The 19,947-nt window shown below is 32.7% G+C and overlaps 3 protein-coding genes across 4 annotated transcripts; 1 reads left to right on the top strand and 2 right to left on the bottom strand.

The window, feature by feature from the left end:
* Positions 1 to 815: 815 nt before the first annotated feature.
* LOC111003898 (putative serine protease K12H4.7) lies at positions 816 to 2,359 on the bottom strand. The gene has a single exon (XM_022274654.2). It carries the CDS (start codon positions 2,357 to 2,359, stop codon positions 863 to 865), a length of 1,497 nt encoding a protein of 498 aa, XP_022130346.2. The 3' UTR covers positions 816 to 862.
* Positions 2,360 to 3,547: 1,188 nt separating this feature from the next.
* LOC111003873 (intraflagellar transport protein 74 homolog) lies at positions 3,548 to 8,428 on the top strand. Of its 2 annotated transcripts, none has more exons than XM_045629177.1 (11): positions 3,548 to 3,698; positions 5,664 to 5,781; positions 5,885 to 6,122; positions 6,192 to 6,388; positions 6,464 to 6,640; positions 6,706 to 6,831; positions 6,918 to 7,019; positions 7,083 to 7,385; positions 7,461 to 7,575; positions 7,660 to 7,769; positions 8,075 to 8,428. In XM_045629177.1, the coding sequence occupies exons 1-11, from the start codon at positions 3,586 to 3,588 to the stop codon at positions 8,282 to 8,284; spliced, it is 1,809 nt and encodes a 602-aa protein (XP_045485133.1). In that variant the 5' UTR covers positions 3,548 to 3,585; the 3' UTR covers positions 8,285 to 8,428. The 2 variants fall into 2 exon arrangements, with proteins under 2 accessions (XP_045485133.1, XP_022130307.2); XM_022274615.2 differs by having other exon boundaries at positions 5,661 to 5,781.
* A 601-nt stretch (positions 8,429 to 9,029) lies between these two features.
* Positions 9,030 to 18,528, bottom strand: LOC111003856 (leucine-rich PPR motif-containing protein, mitochondrial). Its single transcript, XM_022274593.2, has 16 exons — positions 18,312 to 18,528; positions 17,863 to 18,213; positions 17,274 to 17,430; positions 17,010 to 17,119; positions 16,363 to 16,594; positions 15,931 to 16,137; positions 15,164 to 15,377; positions 14,441 to 14,653; positions 13,908 to 14,128; positions 13,454 to 13,624; positions 12,857 to 13,015; positions 12,155 to 12,369; positions 11,494 to 11,667; positions 10,817 to 11,039; positions 9,786 to 10,008; positions 9,030 to 9,268 (listed from the first exon to the last, which is right to left on the bottom strand). The coding sequence occupies exons 1-16, from the start codon at positions 18,410 to 18,412 to the stop codon at positions 9,093 to 9,095; spliced, it is 3,147 nt and encodes a 1,048-aa protein (XP_022130285.2). The 5' UTR covers positions 18,413 to 18,528; the 3' UTR covers positions 9,030 to 9,092.
* Positions 18,529 to 19,947: the final 1,419 nt, after the last annotated feature.

The following is a 19,947-nucleotide window of genomic DNA, read 5'->3' as shown; positions in this document are numbered from 1 at the left end:
TTCACAATCCCATATACCTGCCTGTATCATCGACAGTATTTAAGGCAAATTGGTAACCAGCCATCATGGGTAGATACAGGGGCGATAGGCTATTATAGTCGAGCAACGTCCTGAAGGTTGAATATGTTTGACTTAAAAATGATTTTGCTAGTCCATATAATGTTTAAAAACTTTGTGTTATTGTCGGTGTAACATTATAAAAATACTAAATTGTAGACTGTGACCTTCTGATGCCAATTCTAAACTTTATCAGTTTTCTACAAAACCATATTTATTATAATAAATTTGAATCCTTGTTTATAAAGAAAGATTTTTAGTGCCTAGTCGCACCTAATCAATCCTACAGTATTAGAAAAAGGTAAAGTTTATTTCAGTCTAGTGTTATTATGTACACAACACAATTCTTATTTGAAAGAAATTATGTTGTTTAGTTTTTTGCTTACTTTATTATCTTGCGATATTGAGGCTTCTTCGTGATGAAGCACGTTTAAGCAATCCCAATTTATAAACACAAGAACGAGTTTCTTACAAATTTCGATACGAATGATACCGATAGTGGAGTTTATTACGGGCTTGGACAATAAAGCGACAAAACAACGTACACAGCTACGCAGTATTAACTAACTTCGGCAACTTAAAAATATTTTTTAATATTTAATTATCGTTACTAGGGGGGGGGGGGAGGGGGTGTAATGCTATGCAGAGTATGTCATTGTTTGGAAGACAAGCTAAACCAACCAAAGCCGACTGATGTATACGCATTAAATTGAGAGACGTTACATGGTTTTACCCGGTAGTTGCAAAAAAAGCGGGAAAAGTTTATATACTTTTTAATACTTGCAGTTATATGAATATTGACAGTTTAAAAAACTACTGAATTATCATCTACTCCAATCCAATGCTTAATAAGGTACTTAGCATGTTCTGCAGCTTCTTTAATTTCTTCTGTAGCACCAGGCACATCTGGTAATAAGTCGGTACAATGTGAAGCTCGATGAATCACAGTGGCTGGCGCTTCATACGAAAGATCTTCAAGAATACCCAACCTACTCCATGGATCCATGTCACCGTTAACGAAAACTACACGAGTTACATTTGGACTTAACCCTCCATACATTTTATTAGTTGTATCTACGCCTTTGTCAACCCTGTCTTCGTCGAAGTCAGGCCCATACACATTTCGACACATTTTTATAAAAAAATCAAGTGGAACAGTTTTGCCAAATGGTTGTGAATCAGACGTTGTTGTTTGATAATATCCAAATTCTGTACAAGTCTGATAAGTCCATGAGTATGCCCCCAGGTCTCTCTGTATTGCTTTTATCATAGAATCAAATTCAATGTTCATACATTTGCTTTTCGAATTCCATAACATTGTGTTAGAAGTGTTTCTCATAGAGTTGTCTAACTTTGAGCAATGTTCTTTAATACGCTGTGGATTTCCATATTGAGAATTAGACATAAATTGTGACATCAGAGTAGAAAAAAACACCCACTGATTTTCTACGACATTCATATCGCATTCAGGACAAATATTAAATTTATTTTTTAGCTCTTCAATACCTTCGGGGCTTTGAAGCATTTCTTCACATTTTGCAAAAACCTTTTTAATTTTGTCCAAACACTCTTCAGTACCATACAATTCATAATTCTCATTTACTTTTTCTAAGTACTCAAAGAAATCTTTTTTCGCTATTACTGGCCCACTACTTGCAATCGCAGCATCAACTAAATCAGAATACATAAGCCGCATCCAAGCCGCTAAGTTGCCTGCGTAGGACCCTCCAATAACTACTACTTTTGATAATTTAAAGGTCGGATTTGTTTTTATATTTTTTATTAAATGTGCAATATCAGCTAATGCTTGCCTTGATGATAACCATTTCATATGTTTAACATTCGTAGTAATATCGTCAAATGGTAAACTCTTCCCATAGTACCGATGTTCAGTTAAGAACATAGCACCATTTGTCTCCTGCGCGAGGGATTTTATAATTCCAGCTGATAAATAACCAGGAGATGCCTCACTCTCTCCGCCTAAGTAAATGTATACGGGCCCTTTATGTTTAAAAAATTTGAGATTCTCAAAATACCTCATTTTCCATGTTTTAGATTTATCATCAAAATGATCTACTTTCTGCAAGATCCATCTTGTATTTGTTGTGCTTATGTCTGCACTAGATGCAATTTGGCTGAGAACATATTCAGTTAAATATTTAAAACCACTTTCATAATATACACTGGAACAGTATACAAACTGCAGGTAATTAAATATTATTACGGCTTTGAAAACAGTCATTTTGCAACCGTTTGTTTTGGAAATATGTAAGTAAATGCTTACAGTGAAAACTCGTAGCATTTATTTATTTATTATATAGTAATTTTACTTGGCAATAATATGTCGTTTAGGATTTGTTATCACCGTTAACCCACATACTTACTAAAAATATGACGCTGAATGTTTTCCATTATTAAAATAACTTTAATACCTGATTAAAAGAGCTAACTAAATATGACAAATGCTATTTAAAACTATAATTAGATGAGTCAGTATGCATAATCTTGGATTCAATAGAAATATATACCTGGAGACATTTTGCAATGAGATTTTTATTTATACGGACAATTCACTTCAAGAGACTGAGTCATATAATTTTAAAATGTGATATATTAAGTATAAAAAATTATTTGTAACATTATATGAAACCTATCTCATTAAACTGTTATAATGATATGGGTTAATAACTTAGTTTTCCTCCTAGTCAAGAAGTGTTCCATTCTTATCTAAGTCGCAAGGAATGCTGTATTTTCGAATCTATAAAGTAATTATAAGTATTTCCGAACCAATTCGACTTAGGGTCCTTCAAGAAAAGAGCGTACAAATTCTTAAAAGGCCGGCAACACACTCGCGTGGCGGTATCACTAAACATCAGGTGAGCCTCCTGCCCGTTTTCCCCTGTTCTATTAAAAAAAAACCTATGACGATGATGTTTCTTCCAATTATAGATATTCCTATAGTAATAGAGTAAATAACGTACAGACATACGACTGTATATATATATATATGTATATACCAATATCCTTGATACGTCAATGTTGAGTATACATAATATCATATAACATATCCTTATTTGAAGAATTTAGTTCAGCAATAACCATTAAAAACAACGAATACCAGTATTTATCTATAAAATTTATTGCTTTTAAGTAAAAATTTAATCAACAAAGTGTCAACCAACCGTTCATATTTTAAACTTAATATTGATAACACTGCATTAACTTGTTTTAATCCAGTTAAAATTCATTTATCGCTTGTGTACTGGTTTTATTAGAATATATGTTAATTTCGCTTTTTATCTGCTGCTTATTTTTCTTTTTGGAAATATATAAAAATTCACTATTACTGTGATGAAATTTTACGTTTCAAAATTTCTAGATACTGAGCAATTATTGGTTAATTGTCATAAATATATCCTTCAATGTACTCCTTGATGGTTGCCATGGAAACTACTCAACAACATCGAACACGAGTGAACGCTTAATTTAATTATATTCAAATACCAATTAGGTGGCGAGGATTAAAATATGGATTTTTCTGAAAGTAGTGAACATGCTAGTATTGGTCGACCAGACGCTTCGCGACCAGTGTCCCGGCGAGGTTTTCGAGAGTACACAAATAGTGGGTCCGTCTTGTCCAGGTAAATGAGTAATAATTGATGTGTTGATTACATATTTTAGATTCTGTCGGGTGGTTTCGAAGATTTTCCGGTCTGATGCACTTGCAGTGCATCTCATCGAATTTTCACCAATAGATATTAGTAGTTTTTTTTTGTAGTTTGGAGCAACGTAAATTGAATGAAAATCGATATCAGGTAAAAAAGTTTCCGACTAAGCGTCTGTTTCACAATGTCCGGATAAGTTCCAAATAATCTATTTATTACTGATTGGTAGGATAAACAGTATTTTTGCGCTTTACGACTGTCACATAGTGCTAGTGAAACGCGAAGTATCTTATTCGGAACTTTTATCTTTCGAATAATTTATGTGTTGCTTTGTTGTATAGCTATTTGGTACTTTATCCATACATTGTGAAACAGGTCCTAAGACTATTGAATTGCTATGTCATCATCGAAAGTTATCTCTTAAGATATTTAAACTTATAACTTATACTGCGTGCGTTCCCCAAAAATCTTGCTTTAACGTGGTTTTATCCTCCACTTTCTCAAAATAAAGTCCAAGTTAGATAATTGAACAACAGATTGAACCTTTATTGTTGAGTTTTTACAAATAATTAAATAAATGGCATGTAGAAATAAATTCTATCAGTAAATAAACAAGATTCAAACGTACGACCTCTGAGTTGAGATTTGCACAGTTGACCACTAGGCTGTATTCAACTGTATTTTTAATTTAAGCAATGTTTTTATTCAGTTGTTTTTACAAACATTTATAATTATGTCACGTCACAATTTATAAAATTTGTCTAGAGATTGTATTACTGCGAATAAATTCTACCAATAGTAATAATAGATGATACATATAACAAAAAATCCTGTGTTCAGAATTTGACACATTAAAAACATGTTATAATGGTAAACAGGTCATTATTCCAATACTAAAATTCGTACTTTACCAGTTCTACAAAACTTTACTCCTTTACTCCTTCCTTTCCTACATTATAATGAAATCTTTAATACCAACAGAAATATACAGTATTTACAAATTTATTAACCTACATAGTCATAATATGTAATAATAATTAAAAATTAATAATTAGAAAATTACAACGTTGAGCATTGTTGAGCAAGAAGTATCAGGTCCGAGGTCACCGATACTATCTACCATGCGCAAACTTAAATCTTTAATTAGCGCCATTGCACACACACCCCATGACTCAAGAGTTTCTAATCCAAAAACAATCTCAATTTATATTTAAGCCGTTCATTATTTTCCACCTACATCCATCCCATACTGAAGCTGCCCCATCCTACAAGAGATCAATTAGATCCCATTCGGCCTGCTGCCATCGTCTCCAGCGATGCCTGTTAGCTTCAAAATAGCTACAACATTGACGGAGACAAGAGAGCTGCCCAGGACGTCGTTGAGCTCGCCCTCGAGCTCGTTAAGAAAGTCGACCTGCTAAGCTCAGCTATTGAGGGATGGGGGCCATGGTGTCCAAGCCTACTTACTTCAAAGCCAATGGGAAACTAATGGGGAGTACATACAGGGTTCTCTTAAGCAGAGGCTGATGTCAATGCGAACGGATTAAGCGTGCCAGTGTTTGCCGAAGGATAAGCACTAAGCCAATGACCGGCTTTCCTATTCTGCCACCAACCTTGCGCGGTCTGTAATTGAAGTGTGACCATATAACCTTTGGAATTCAGATTTACAAAGAGGATTGTCCCAAATCCTTTGAAAGTTGACGCTATTACAATGAATGTTTTCAGAAGGCTTTGTCAAAAAGCTGTCCCTACTTATTTAATTAAATTCATTTTTGACGTCAATTTTCAACAACACAGCCTTTAGCGCCAAAGCCAAGTTGTGTTGGTTCAAAAACTTTATTCAATATATATTTTAGTTAATATATAATATGTTTTTTGCAATTTAGAATAAAAGAAGTCTCTTCTGGCCGCAATTATAATTTTTCTATTGTTTTGAAGTAGCACAATGCGGCCATCATCTGCCTACAGAGGCAGTACAGCCCGTTTGTCCACCGCGAGTTTTGGACCGGCACCACCTACAGCTGGTCGACAACAAACAGCGATGTCCGGTTTTTCAATGGTGAGTCATTAGTCCAATAAGACATTTTGAGGATATATCTAATATGGAGTTTTATTGCCTTAACCTGCTAAAAATATTATAAAAGCTTGGCCTTTATTTTCAGATCGACAGACCCATAACCCAACAAGGATTATCAGGTTTACGCACAGGTACAGGCAGAGGTTTCCGCACCCGACAGTTACAGGACAAACGGTACTGGGAAGAACTCATGCAAGTCAAAGTGCGAGAGATGAAATCTGAAATAGCCAGACTCTCTGAACAAGCTGAGGCTGGCGAGAGAGAGAAGTCAGCTAAGAAGCACTATGAGAAGAGAGTACGTGAACTGGCACAGGAATTAACTGGTAAGTTCTATTTGGTATATAATTATAAAGCAGCAGATCACGTATCGTCTTTTAAATATGCTCTTTCAGGTCTACAAGGAAGACTATCTGATTACAATACTGCAATTAGGATATCAACTGGCGAACTTTCGAAACAAGCGGTTGAAGAGCAACAGAAAGATCTGGAGAAAAGTAACAAACAATTACAAGAAGAGATTGAATTATTTTTCTTAGAAAAACAGAGGAAGGAAAATCAATTGAGGCAGTTAAAAGAGCAAATGGATAAGGTAACAGGTTGTAACTACAAATGCGTAATAAGACAATAAGTAAAAATAATATTCATTCATTCATTCACTTTATAGGAACAAACAACTCTGACGAGAATTTTGACGGAAATGACGCAGGATCAAAAATTTCAGTACAGTGATTTAGAGGCTACGGCTGCTACTCTAAGGGGTGAAGTTGAACAAGCGAGAACTCAAATTGAACATTTAAATAAAGAAAAAGATGAATTCTTTAGAGAGATTTCTTCAACACAGGTAATCATGGTTTCCTAAATATATTGACTATCTGTTCGTTTTAATCAATTCTCTTTTGTTTACAGATGAAGATGCATCTTTTAGAGCTTCATAAGCGACTAGAAGCTGCGAAGGAAAAGCGTGACAACTTAAAACACGATATTAATAACCGTTTAGACCCTCAAGAGGAGAGGGAAAAGTTACTGCTTCAAGTAATTCACTTACTGTGATAATGTAACAAATAATATTTTTATCTATTTAATCGATAATTCGTAATCTATGTATAATACATTTTAAGGTTCGTGAAGACAACGCGGCTATCTCTGCTTTAGATAGCAATGCAGCAAATCTTAAACAACAAATCAAAAATGTGCAGGAGTTAATCGAACAAGCTGAACAGGTAAAGTTAGGAAGCTGTAAAAATTCAGTTGAAAGTGGCGAAACTAATGAGTGATTTTTTTAGGATCTGGAAGAAGGAAATTCTGAAAGGCATAAAAAATATCGAGAGCTTAAAAAAAGAGAAGAGACTATGGACGCTTTTCTTTCGACATACCAAGACGACTTGAAGAAAGAGAAGGAACGAATTGAGCAACTCGAAAAGGATATTGTTTTCGGATTAGAACATAGCAGCTCTAATATAGACTTAGATCTCAGTGAAATTGATAATTTGAAGCAGAAAGAAGGTTACACATATTACGACGATAGTAAAAAAACAGTTGAAATGCTAACAAAAGATTACGAGAGGTTTCAAGCGAACTTAAAGAAAGTAAGATCAGACGACTAGAATCGTCATGTATAATGTCTTAATAATGTACTAACTTTTTAACACCATACATTTTAGGTTGAAGCGACGCGCGATCGTCTCACCAATGAATTACAAACTTTGCCAGAAAAGACGCAAGTGATGAAGGAAGAGTTGCTTTTAATATCAGATTTAGAACGATTAAGAGACGATGGTTAGCGGTCTTTGAATAGTTTTGAGATAGCTCTTATTGATGTTTCGGGATTAAACTGATTAAAAAATATTTTGCATGTTCTAGGTGAAGAACAAAAGAAAGAATTAGAAAGCCAATTGAGGCAAATAAAAGAGAAATTATCCCCAACTGAGAGTGCAGTCATAGAAGCGTCCAATAAATTAAGGAAGTTGCAAGTAAAGTGCTCCTATATATAAATATTTTTCCATTTTTTGTTATAATACCATACCATGACTACAAATTGGTATCAGGGATCAATTTATGTTAATCAGATGAGACCATATGTCAAGAAACTTAGTAGTATTATTATTGTTCATGAGTATGTTACCGTGATGGGGTCAAGAATAAAACAAAACTTATTAAGATATATTCCATCAAAATAAACTATTTTTCCAATAGCCAGACTCTGTGAACTACGTACAGCCGATTATAGTTTCAGTAAAATTTGTTTGAATTAATTAAATATTATTATATTTTGTAGGCAAGTCTTGACGGAAACGAAATGTATGTGAAGCTAAACAGCCTTGAAGAGCAACTGGGTCAACTTGAAAACAGAAAAACAATTTTGGAGGAAGACATAACTTCTATTAATCTAAAGGCCGATTATGAACCTCTAAAGAAGGAGACATTCGAAGATTTATTAATCCTTAATAAGAAAATAATAGAAGATTTAAATACTAAGGCTTATTAACTAATACGAATTGATTGTTTATGTAATTAGTTTGAAATTCGATACAAATATAATATATTAATATATAAACTGACTTTAATTAACAGTGCTATGTAGGAATAGCGGCTTGCCTGATGTCGTAGGTTCGAACCCCGGCTTTGCACCAATGGATTTTCTGTATGTGTGCGTATTTAATCCATGCGAAGAACAAAAATATCGTCAGAAAACCAGCATGCCTTACACTCAAAAGGTTGAGAACGCGTGTCAAGCACAGAAGACTGATCAGCAACGCATTAGAAAAAACAAATGATCACAAAACAAATACAGAAATCTGATTTCCAGACCAGCTTAATTTTTAATAATACTAATATAGATTGCAGTCCTTAATTAAACCACGCGAAACGTCGGATAATAATATATAGCTTCAATCCGGTAAAAAAGTGTTTTCTTTAGGTCCTTAATTTTTCTAGATCCTACCATATGACAAATGGTTTTCTAAAACAGCCTTCAGAAAGCTACTTTTCTAAAATATTTAAGATTTGAATTGTTTAGGGAATACTCCTTTGCAAATAAAATATAGGCTGTGTGTAGAAACATTAAAAACATTTGTTAGCCGAAATTCAAATGTTTGTATAACTATTGAGTTGTTTTCGTTACATTGCCTGGACTATATGTATGCCTACGCAATAAAACAATTAAAACAAAATATGTTACAAATCAAATTATTAACAGTAGCAAAAGGTGGTTGAAATAAAGATTTTTTAAATAACACTGCATATTTATTAAATAATATCACAGATACTAACAATTTTCACTTACGAACATCTACTTAAATATTTGCACTTTTCACTTTATCTAAGAGAACCGATAGTTCGGAGGGTATCGGTTTATTATTCGCTTTACATATGGAACATAAATTGCGTACAAATCTCTGGGTGGGAATAATCTCAGCGTCCTGCATTCGGGTCCATAGAGCAAGGGCATTTTTGTAGTCATCATCGCGTTCTAAAAAACATTTAAAACAAAACTAGTAAGAGAAGTGTTGCCATAGAAAAGCATTTGGGTGCATTTGGGTCACAGTTATGTACCAATATTTCTATCTGCTTATTTAATATGAACCCTGAAATGTGTACAGGTAGGAGGTACAGATGGCTAATCACCTTCTTGACCACAAAAATAAATATGATCAAATATGGACTATTTTATAAGAGATAATATAGTTACAAAAATATAATAAAACGACAAGAGTTTAACTGCTGTATAAACATATTAATAATGTTGTTTAAACTCTTTAATCAGTATTAATGTAGATTTAATTTTTATTTCTGCTAACGATATATATTTTTTTAATGTTACGTTATAAGATAAGATAGGAACAAAATATGGCTAAAAGAATGATATGTGGAAGAAGTTGGGTGATAATTCCTTGGACCTGATGCTAAAGCTGCCATGGATATATTTGGACTTCCACTATAAAAACCTTTCAATACATTTATATTTGAGATAATTGTAAATTACTTACGATAAACATCCAGCATCAAATTGTATATCTCCATAACATCCAAATGCCTCAGATCTTTCGTACATTCTGCGATCGCTTCAAGCGCGTCCAAACGTTTCTCGTTGGCGAATCGTTCACAATATCTTAACAAGGCCTCGGGGTGAAAACTGAATTTGGGGTCTAAGAAAAGCTGTCTCAAGGTTTTCTTGTATCCGACGTCGGCTAAAGCGGCTATTAGGGATAGCTGGAATGTATGTAAAAATGCAATACTGGTAGTGTTTTTTAGAATATATATAATTTCATTATTTTTTTTCAGCAATTATATAATACATATATGTTTTAACCAATGGCTCACATAAAATTAGAATTAGTAATAACAACTGTCAATAACGATATTTCTCAACTGCCACTAGGCAACAATATGTTGAACCCATCTTCAGGGTATATCAATATATAAAAATCTAAAAGTTAAGATAACCAAGAATAAATTATGGAATATAGTACACTTCGCCAGAGGTGAAAGTAATTCAACAACATTGCTAATTGTGGCAAAGAGAGTTTACGTAACCAGTAACTCAATAGCAATTCCAACGATTAAATCAATAATAATTGTCAGAATTCAATATATTGAACCTAGAACCTAGAACATAGATATTGGCTAATGTTAAACATAGATGGCGTAATTTGTAATCAATTTTATGGTAAAGTAAGGACGTTCTTTAATCTCTGTCATACATTTTTTTTTAATATTTATCGTTTATTGTTATTTTGACTTTGATTAATTGACACAGATTACTGGAATGTATTTCAAATTATAGTAAAACCTAAGAACAATCCAATCGAATTGAGTTTTGACAATTATAATAAGTTTTTTATTTAATCTGTGTAATCTGTTTTGGCTTTGTGTATTGTATTTGTGTTTTGTATAATAATATGTGTTAAGTAGCTGTTGATTACTTATTATTAAATAAATAAATAATTGGTTTTATCGCTAACATAATACCTATATGTATATAAATCATAGCAGATATGTTCGAATGATAACATCTTACCCGCACGTCACTCGTTCCATGAACAGTCTTGCAAACATTAAGTATGGTGTTCACCATTTTGTTATATCTGCCATTGACCTTCTCGGTGACTAGGAAGAAATCCTCGGACTTCCCCTCGCCCATCATCCTCAGTATGCTGCAGAGGAGCTCGTGTTTTAAGGGCGTCTTGTTATATTTCTTTGCAAGTCGAACGAATTCGTTCACCGCTTCTTGGAAGTTCTCACTGAAAATTAAAAAGTTGTGCTAATCAAATATACTGAAGAAAATTAATAAACTCAAACAAACATTTAAGATCTGTTTTAAACCCCTGTTTTTCTCACTGAGTTCCAAATATATTAAATAAAAAAACTAGAGGATTCCAAATATCAGTCGTTAAATTATGTGGAACGGCGTAAGTAATTAGATTTCATTTCTGCGGTCGTTTTGTAAATTTAGTATAATAAAATACAAGATACTTCTAATATTCTCAATTTTTTTATAACAGCCTTATGTTAAGTGCGATGCGGCCTTTTGGAGGAACGCCTGTCAAAGAGATGTCTATTTAGCCGTCGCTTAAATGAACCCAATCTTGTTCCACAGGTTTGCCGTTTTTACAAGAAACGACGGCCTACAAAGCATTATCTATAGAAAATGACATTTAAAAAGGCAGTCTTATACAATTCATAGAACATACTTACGTCTTTAAATGCGCTCTAACTAATGGTCCTAGTAGTGTATTACTCGGCTTGCAATAGTTCAAAGAATTGAGGAGTTCAAACATTTTCCTGGTTTCAACGTGTGAGCCCTGAGCTGAGATCGCATCCAAAAGCCGCCAACAATTCTTTGATATACTCTGACCGCCTGATACTCTTCTGAAATAGAGCATAATATTGCACAACATAAGTACAACACAGTATAAAAACGATTTATAAAATACATGGGCGAGCTTTTCAAACATAATAATGACAAACTTAAATAAAATAAAAAATTGTGAGAAAGTGGGAAATTTAATAATAATAATTAACCAAAACTTTAAAATAAATACAGACAACTTACCAAAACAGACAGACGACAAAAACCAGTAAAGTTACAAGGTTTTAAGGTCTGGTCCTCTTATTTCTGTGTCTGTTTCATTATATTTTTCTTATAGGCAATACAGTAAGCCTTCTATCACTATAGACGCTTTCGTCAAGTGCTATGCGCACATAGACAGAAATTGTAAATCAGAGAAACTACAAACTCAGAGAGTCGCTAAAGGCATTAGGTCGTTACTCTATTCGAGAGAAAAATTCAAATAAAAAAAATGTCATTATTACCGTCATCAAAAGACTACGAAGAAATACGAGAAAGGAATCTTACCGTTTCTTAGACTGCTCTTTTATCAACACAAAGGCCTGGCCGATCTTTTTTCTATACACCATCAAAGTGGCGAAGTCGATAACTTTGAATTCGTCTAACATGAAGTTAGGTGCAGATCGGCTGAGATCAGCTAACGTGAGTTCAGCTAAGTCAAGCTCACCTAACTTCACGTGAAGGTCGAACATAGCAGCTTTCATACCAGCTGATAGAAACACCTGGAATCGTATTGAAGAAATATTTTGCTTGTATTTTTGGTATTCAAGGAAATGTTTTTACGTGTCTATAATATGATATTTCCAGTACTAAGAAATTTGGGCATGTCCTTTGCAATAGACGGTATCTTTTCTGTTCTAATTTTGTCATTGATGATAATATTTTCCAATAAAGTCCAATACAATTATGCGCCACTTTATTGAACTCAGATTTCTGATTCTGTTTCATGATCATTTTTTTAAATCGAATAGGCAAGTAGGTGATCAGCCTTCAGTGCCTGACACACGTCGTCGACTTTTTGGGTCTAAGAGATATCGGTTTCCTCACGATGTTTTCCTTCACCGTTCGAGGGATAGATTCTGCCAGGGATCGAACCTACGACCTCAGGTATGAGAGTCGCACGCTGAAGCCACTAGGCCAACACTGCTCTTCTATAAAACTTGAGACAATTAATATGTTTTCACGTTAAAATAAGTTGAAATCTCTAACCCCTTCTTTCTGACACCTGTCTGCGATCTCCCTGGCAGCTGGAAGATTGCCTTCCCTGCAATATTGCTGCAACAGCTTACGGAGAACGCCGCGTGTGTTCATCCCCTTCGCCTCTAACTCGCTTAAATGAGCCCGAAGAGATCCTTCGTTCATATGTTTCTGTTAATATATAAAGATTTTTCAAAATTTATGACTACCCTCCCCCAAACCTAAATTACTATACGAAATACTACCCTCGTTACTAATAGCGGGTGCAATATATAATTACTTTTAATTATATATTGTGACGTATAACATACAATAGATGAAAAAACTTTACTACATACACTGGAAACAGTAAAATACATAATGTGTTTAGGAACGGACAAAACATTTAATGACCATCTTCTGGAAAAAAACTTGCCCATTCGTTATTCAGCTTATTGAAGTGTGTTAAAAATAATTCAGTGCACCGTTTTAATTTACTAAACATCTCTTATTATCATAGCGACAAGCACGATTTAACAAAAAGAATGTGAATAAATAAATAAATACAAGTGGAACTAGTCTCAATTTACATAACTGTTTTAACCATTTATATTAGCTTCAAAGACTTACTGGATGAGGCATATTTTGCACAAAGAACTCTCCTTCGTCTTTAATTCTCTCGTCCATAATATTTAATAGAGCCTCTTTTAGATCATCTTTATTTTTATAGTCTTCTGGTATATTAGATAAGCAGATATCGCAAGCAGGCGTTGAAATCCTCAAGGAAGTTGAACTTAAAGCCTATAAGATAAAGATGAATTATAATAAAACTTATATTTTATTGTAGATATTCATTTAAATTGCAATAAACTGGTATCCTTGATGATGAGATAGACTCTAAAATGCCGATGGTAGAAAATAAAAAAAATCTGCGAATTATAAAGTTTTAATTGTTCTAATAATAGTATTTATGAACCAATGAAAGAAATTTTAATTTAACATCTACTGTATTAAAAAAAATCTTTCAAGTCTAGCCAAGTTTGACTTATAAAAGTGCTCTTTAAGCTACATATATTAAGCTTACCTTAGCGATATTCAAAACATCATTAACATTGTCCTTGACAGATTTGCCTTTCATAAACTGACAAAGACATCTTCCAATCCAATCCTTACTCGTATCTGAAGCCTTCGTCGTCATATCCTCTAATATGTGTATGGTAGATTTGAAATCCCCACTCATTAGATATCCTTTATATAATGGTTTAATTAGACGCTCACAGTCCACTTTGCCTTGAAATAGTTCACCTGTAAAATAAATTATCAATATTATATTATTTGTACGTCAAACGTCAGTCTATACCTAATAGTTGCAGATCAGAGATCTAAAAATGGTCAAAATATGATCATTTCCACACAAATTTCAAGTAATATGTTACGAATTTGGGGGGGTTTCCCCCTTACGTAAAACCTTATAATGCTAGACGGTGTTTAAATTACGCAGTTAATATAATATACCAGTACTTCACACCACATAATGGTATTGAAAGCTCGACGAAACATGAAGTGGGTAGAAAAAAGGTTTTTTAACATTAATTACTAACATAACTTTTTACTTACATATTTCGCTTGCAGCCCGTACTTGACCCGTATTCAGCAAAGTCTCCATCATTGGAGTCAATACTGAACTAACATTGAGACCCGTTTCTAGAAATTTCTTCATCAGATTCTGAGGCGACGTGAAGCTGACGAAAGGAAGCACATAGAGTAATATTGTATCATAATCTGGTTTTACATCCATGGTCACCATCGTTGATAACGTGTTCATAATACCTAAAATTTCATATATTAATAATTTAAAAAGATTCCTATAATAATGTCAGATAATGTTAAACAACAAAAAAGAGTACTATTGCGAAAAGTACATAGCAACTACAATTTAAAAATATCTATTTGTAATAAGATAACAAAGCTGAGAAAAGAAAAAAGGCTAATAATATAAATTAAAAAATATATACCAGTTAAGATGAGAAAAATTAATATATAAATAAATTGAAACCCTATATAGGTAAGTTTTATTGAAACCCAATAAAATGGGATGATATTACCTAAAAAAATTCTGGGTATATACTAATAATAAATTTAATTACGACAAGATGCTTTGAATACCAAAAAATGCTTAACTGAGACTGACTTGTATAGGTTTTCATTAAAATAGTATGACTTACTGCACTATCCATAATTTTAAATCATAATTGTATGTTATTTACTTTTAGGACTGGCTGTATTACAATGTATGTATTATTAATGTATTTTCATAGTAAATCACTTCATTATTCTCACCCTTTTCTCCATATGTTTTAGAACTATGCAACAATATAGGCCAGAAGTAATGTGGTCTTAATGGCATCCCAAGAAGCTTCATTCTCGTAAACATTTCCAAGGCCAAGGGTACTTTTCCTAATTGCAAAGCACATTCCGATGCATTTTGCAGTGCTATAGGGTTTCTCCCAGACGACATCAGCTCTTGTGTTACAAGGGCTATTACACTTGAAGGCTGTAAATGTATAATTGCATTAATTTGATCTGCTAATTTAATTATTTTTAGTGATTTTCAAATTCAAATTCAAAAATTATATTCATGTAGATAACATAATAACACTTATGAATGTAAAAAAAAATGATTTTTTTGTCGGGTAGTTTTGGTGGGGTATATATAATAAACAACTCTCCATAAGACACTTATTTTTAACCAGTATGAAAGAAGGACCATCCACTTAACATTTCATGGTAAGAATGTCTCCAAGGCATATTGGTACATATTTGATTTTCAATTGAATATGATTTTTTCCATTAATCAAACTATACATATAATGTCACTATTTTAAAGAAACTAGATAGTCATATACTCCTAAACCAACAGGTGTCTATCAGAGACTCAGGCTAAGTGCATTGACAGCTTTTACTGAATTGAACTCTTTTCTTAACACTTCAACGGCCAGCTGGTGGAATTTAGTTAGTTATTTAGTTATTGGTGGAATTACACTTCATAGAGGAATACCTCATAATATAATAAATATGATTGAATATTTTAAGTGTCAGTATCTTACCAATGACGCCTTCACACAATCCCTAACCAAACTTCTTCCGTGTAGTCCTTGGTCATCTTTAGGCCCAAAAGAAGGCAATGGCAAACATTTGTAGATCTCAAGAGCAACCAATGGATGGTTTTGAAAAACAAGTAAAGTTGCAACACTTTGCATATATGGTGAAATTGATGGTGATTTGAGTATGGCTTCTGGTAAATACTGTAAAACCTAAAATAATGAAACAATACCACATCAACAAATGTTCACCATAAATAATAAAAATACTTACACAGAATAATTAAATAAGGGTTTTTTTTAATTTGTTAAATGCACTTCCAATTACCAGTTATGGCTGGTAATACACCAGGCATAGCCAAGTTAGAATGCTGTATGCTGTATTCATCTAAAGATATTGTGACAGTCAGCCATACAATACACTCATGTTATACTGACCTTTGGCACTGGCTCATAATTTACAACCTCAGCTAAACTTTTCACAATTTCCATGATGTGGATTTCATCAAATTGTATTTCATTATTTTTAGCTTTCTTCATTTCATCAAGAAGCATATTGTGCTTTTTATTCCAAGCATAAGCTCTTGCTATTGCGGTGTAAGTTTCAACAGATTTGTTTATTTTTAAAGAGCTCATCATAGTTGTTACTTCTTGGATGCCACTTAATTTTCTACAACAAGATTTAATCTTTGATAAAAATATAAAAAAATACTATAATTTATATAATATATTTAAAAACTATAAAAAAAAATATTTTTATTTTCAGTCCCACCTCAAATTCAAACCCATGATTTGCTGTTCAACGTGCTTACCACTTCACTAGTTATATTCATTACAGCTTGTATTACTGGCTAGATACTTTCTATGTGTATACAGTCATAAAACTGTTTACATAATCATAGTTTAGAACAACATACTGGTTATTTTTATCAAAATAAAAGGTCCTGGCTGTATACCGTTGTATTAAGTACTTTATAACAACAGCTAAACCTTCCGACTTTATCACCAATTATGGTAGTCCCTCTGATTTTGTTATAACATATTTTGACTGTTTTCTATTTCTATTACTTAAAAAAATAACTTACCCAGCTTTACCATGGCAAACAATAAGTGAGTTGAAAACATTCTCACTGGCTGGTATTTCTAGAGCTTTCATGTTTGATATCACTTCTGTAGCTCTATTGATATCCCCTGCCTGGCATGTTAAGGTCATAAATTATTTTTATTATTAACGATTTCAAATTATATAAACATACTATGTCTATTACTGCAAGACTATCATTATTAGATGATTCATAATTGGTCACCTAATTCTTAGTCAAGAATAAAAATAAGAATTATAAACTAACCTCACTTAAAGCCTTTAACAACAGCTCATAGGTAGTGTTATTCGGTTTAACAGGTAACATTTGGTCTATGAAGTTATTAGGTATCACTGTCCTCTTGTTTGCAACATACACTCTTAGTAGCTCATTATAATGGTCTACATCAAATTTTGTATGACATCTGAAAATTTTTAAATGTAAAAGCATTTTCTTGTATACATTTCACAAAATACATAAATATGGATATGGGGGAAACAATTTGTTAATTTAGTATCTGGCTTGTACATAGAGGTTCAAGTGATAATGGGGTAGATAAGTCTTTAAGTGAAGTTTGAACAGAAGTTTTGGTACAGACACATAAATATATTTAATATATTCATGTGTCTATACCTTTGATACATTTTAAGTACTTAAGAAGTACTTAAGACATCAATAAGATTAATGACCCATTTAAATTTTATGGGCCACACAAAGTTGAATTAAGAAAAATCTTTTACCAAACTCTTTATTACTGTCACCATTAAAGGAATCTTCCTCCAGTCTTGGCTATAAAACAAAAATTATGTGATAAAATTCATAAATACTCTTCTACAATTATACAATATTATCTTACTTAATAGTATTCCATATATCCTCAACCAATATCATTCTTGCGGCTGGGGTCTCATCTGGCAAGAGTTCCGAACAGCAGCTTATGAGGAGCAGCTCTTGTTTTTTAGTAGAGAATTGAACTTCCTTAATTTTATTTATCACTCTTATCAAATCATTCTTGTATACTCTATGCCTTTGATAGATGTCTGAGGAGAGGTTAGCAATTAATTTTTCTAATAAGTCCTCTGGAGATAGATTTTTGGTTGATTTTGTAAAATCCTTTGGTAGGGCTCCAGAAAGTAATATTCTGTTTTTACTCGAAATCTTATCAGAACTGTGTTCCCTCTCACAACCAGTAACTATTCGAATTTGTCTGCAATAAATGGTTTACAATAAACTGAAGATCTAGGTTTGAACATACCAGGTATAAGTTTGATTGATGGATAATTGTATTAAAATCGATTTCCCAACCTATATTGTAGATTTTCAGATTGACAACAGATCGGTAAAAGTTTTCTATTTAAAAACAACTTCCTCTGTATTAATCTAGTGAACATTTGTCTCGTTAACATATTTAATTTATTGTATAAACTGAAAAATATTATGAATAAACTTTAATTTAGTTTAGTTAGGTTTTGAAAGTTTTTCTCAAATAGCAATAGAATTTTGACATCCACCACAAATTTAAAATGTTTTCGAAATTGTTATTATTAGTTATTGGCTGTCAACTTTGGTTTTTTTTAAATAATTTTATGGACTGGTAACGAGTCTTTTAAGCCAAATCCTATTTTCGAACACTAACTTTCGACAGGTTTTTTTTTATAAAATAACACTTCTCTATATAAAATGAACATTTGCTTTTGCCATTCAAAGATGGTTCATGCCTGCGATTTTGATATCACAGGGGGTTTTTGTTGTTTAATTTGTCGACATGACTATCATTTTCATACAGTTTTAAACATTCTACAGACATTACTGTTAAGGCATCTTGCATCATCTAAGCAGCCTGAGAGTCGCAAGCGTGCCGGGGACGCGAAGGTAGAACATGCGTCGTACGCGCGTTTACAGGGGGCACCACGACTGTGGATTCTTGATATATATATATATAGATATTATTTCTTCTTGTTTCATCCAAATACTAACATAACTGTATAGTAATTAAGGAATTTTAGGCTGTATAAGCACTTTTGAAGTAAAACTTCTTTAGAACGGAATGCAAAACGGAAAAAAACGACAGGTATGAGACCCTCAAAATGATATTCAGAAACGTAGACTGGAACAAAAACGACAGACGACATTGTTGTTTTTCTGAATACCCTAGGCAACTGGAAAGCATGTTACAAGAACTAGCGGTGGAGAGTGCTAAAATAGGACTACCAATGAATATCTAAAAGACTAAAGTAATGACAAATTCAATAGAAGTGCCAATAAACGTGAACGATGATGAAGTTGAATAATATATAAATTTACTATTTAATGTCTACTTAGGACATTTTATAGCTAATGAACAATGCATGGGCAAAGTACTGGACCAAAGAGTTACAAATACTTGGAAGAGATACTGGTCACTGACAGAAATAATGAAAAACAGAAACTTGAAAATGTTTTACAAACGAAAAGTATTTAATGCCTGTATATGACCGTGCCTAACATACATATGAAAAGATCGGAAGATAGTTTGCGAAGAGTTGAGGTGGTCCTCGTTGGATGCGTTAAGCCTGAAACAAAGAAGAGTGGAAGTCTTTAGAGACCTATGTCTAAGGACAAGCCGTATTGCCGATTAATTATTAGTATTTATTATTTATTTTTAGTGTTAACTATTTTAGTTTTTCACAATTTTATGTACCTAATATCTTTTATAGAACACTTTTTACATTCACTTTTTCATTTCATCGAATTTCAAACTTTCATTATTTTAGTTTTTACCAAATTAAATATTAAATAAATTTTATTAAATAATAATAAATTAAAACATTAACATTATAATCTATTTTTTTTAAGAAAAGTTTAATCCTAAATTCAGATGAATGGTGAAAAAAGTCTAATTTACATATTATTAATTATAAAATTTGGTTTTTGATGGATGCACTTATATCAGGCGTGAATT

Source organism: Pieris rapae, chromosome 1 (genome assembly GCF_905147795.1).
Source record: "Pieris rapae chromosome 1, ilPieRapa1.1, whole genome shotgun sequence".
Lineage (NCBI taxonomy): Eukaryota > Metazoa > Arthropoda > Insecta > Lepidoptera > Pieridae > Pieris > Pieris rapae.
Note: the sequence above shows the minus strand (reverse complement) of the source record. Positions and strands in the feature narration are given on the sequence as shown.

What these genes read in the sequence shown, in the direction of transcription:
- LOC111003898 (XM_022274654.2), bottom strand. Translation starts at nt 2,359, where the DNA reads ATGCTACGAGTTTTCACTGTAAGCATTTACTTACATATTTCCAAAACA.
- LOC111003873 (XM_022274615.2), top strand. Translation starts at nt 3,586, where the DNA reads ATGGATTTTTCTGAAAGTAGTGAACATGCTAGTATTGGTCGACCAGAC. An exon ending in TAATCGAACAAGCTGAACAG is followed by an intron (nt 7,020 to 7,082) that starts GTAAAGTTAGGA and finishes TGATTTTTTTAG; the next exon opens with GATCTGGAAGAAGGAAATTC. An exon ending in TTCAAGCGAACTTAAAGAAA is followed by an intron (nt 7,386 to 7,460) that starts GTAAGATCAGAC and finishes CATACATTTTAG; the next exon opens with GTTGAAGCGACGCGCGATCG.
- LOC111003856 (XM_022274593.2), bottom strand. Translation starts at nt 18,412, where the DNA reads ATGTTAACGAGACAAATGTTCACTAGATTAATACAGAGGAAGTTGTTT. An exon ending in ATTATGAGCCAGTGCCAAAG is followed by an intron (nt 16,138 to 16,362) that starts GTCAGTATAACA and finishes TCATTATTTTAG; the next exon opens with GTTTTACAGTATTTACCAGA. An exon ending in AAAGAGCAGTCTAAGAAACG is followed by an intron (nt 11,668 to 12,154) that starts GTAAGATTCCTT and finishes GCTCTATTTCAG; the next exon opens with AAGAGTATCAGGCGGTCAGA.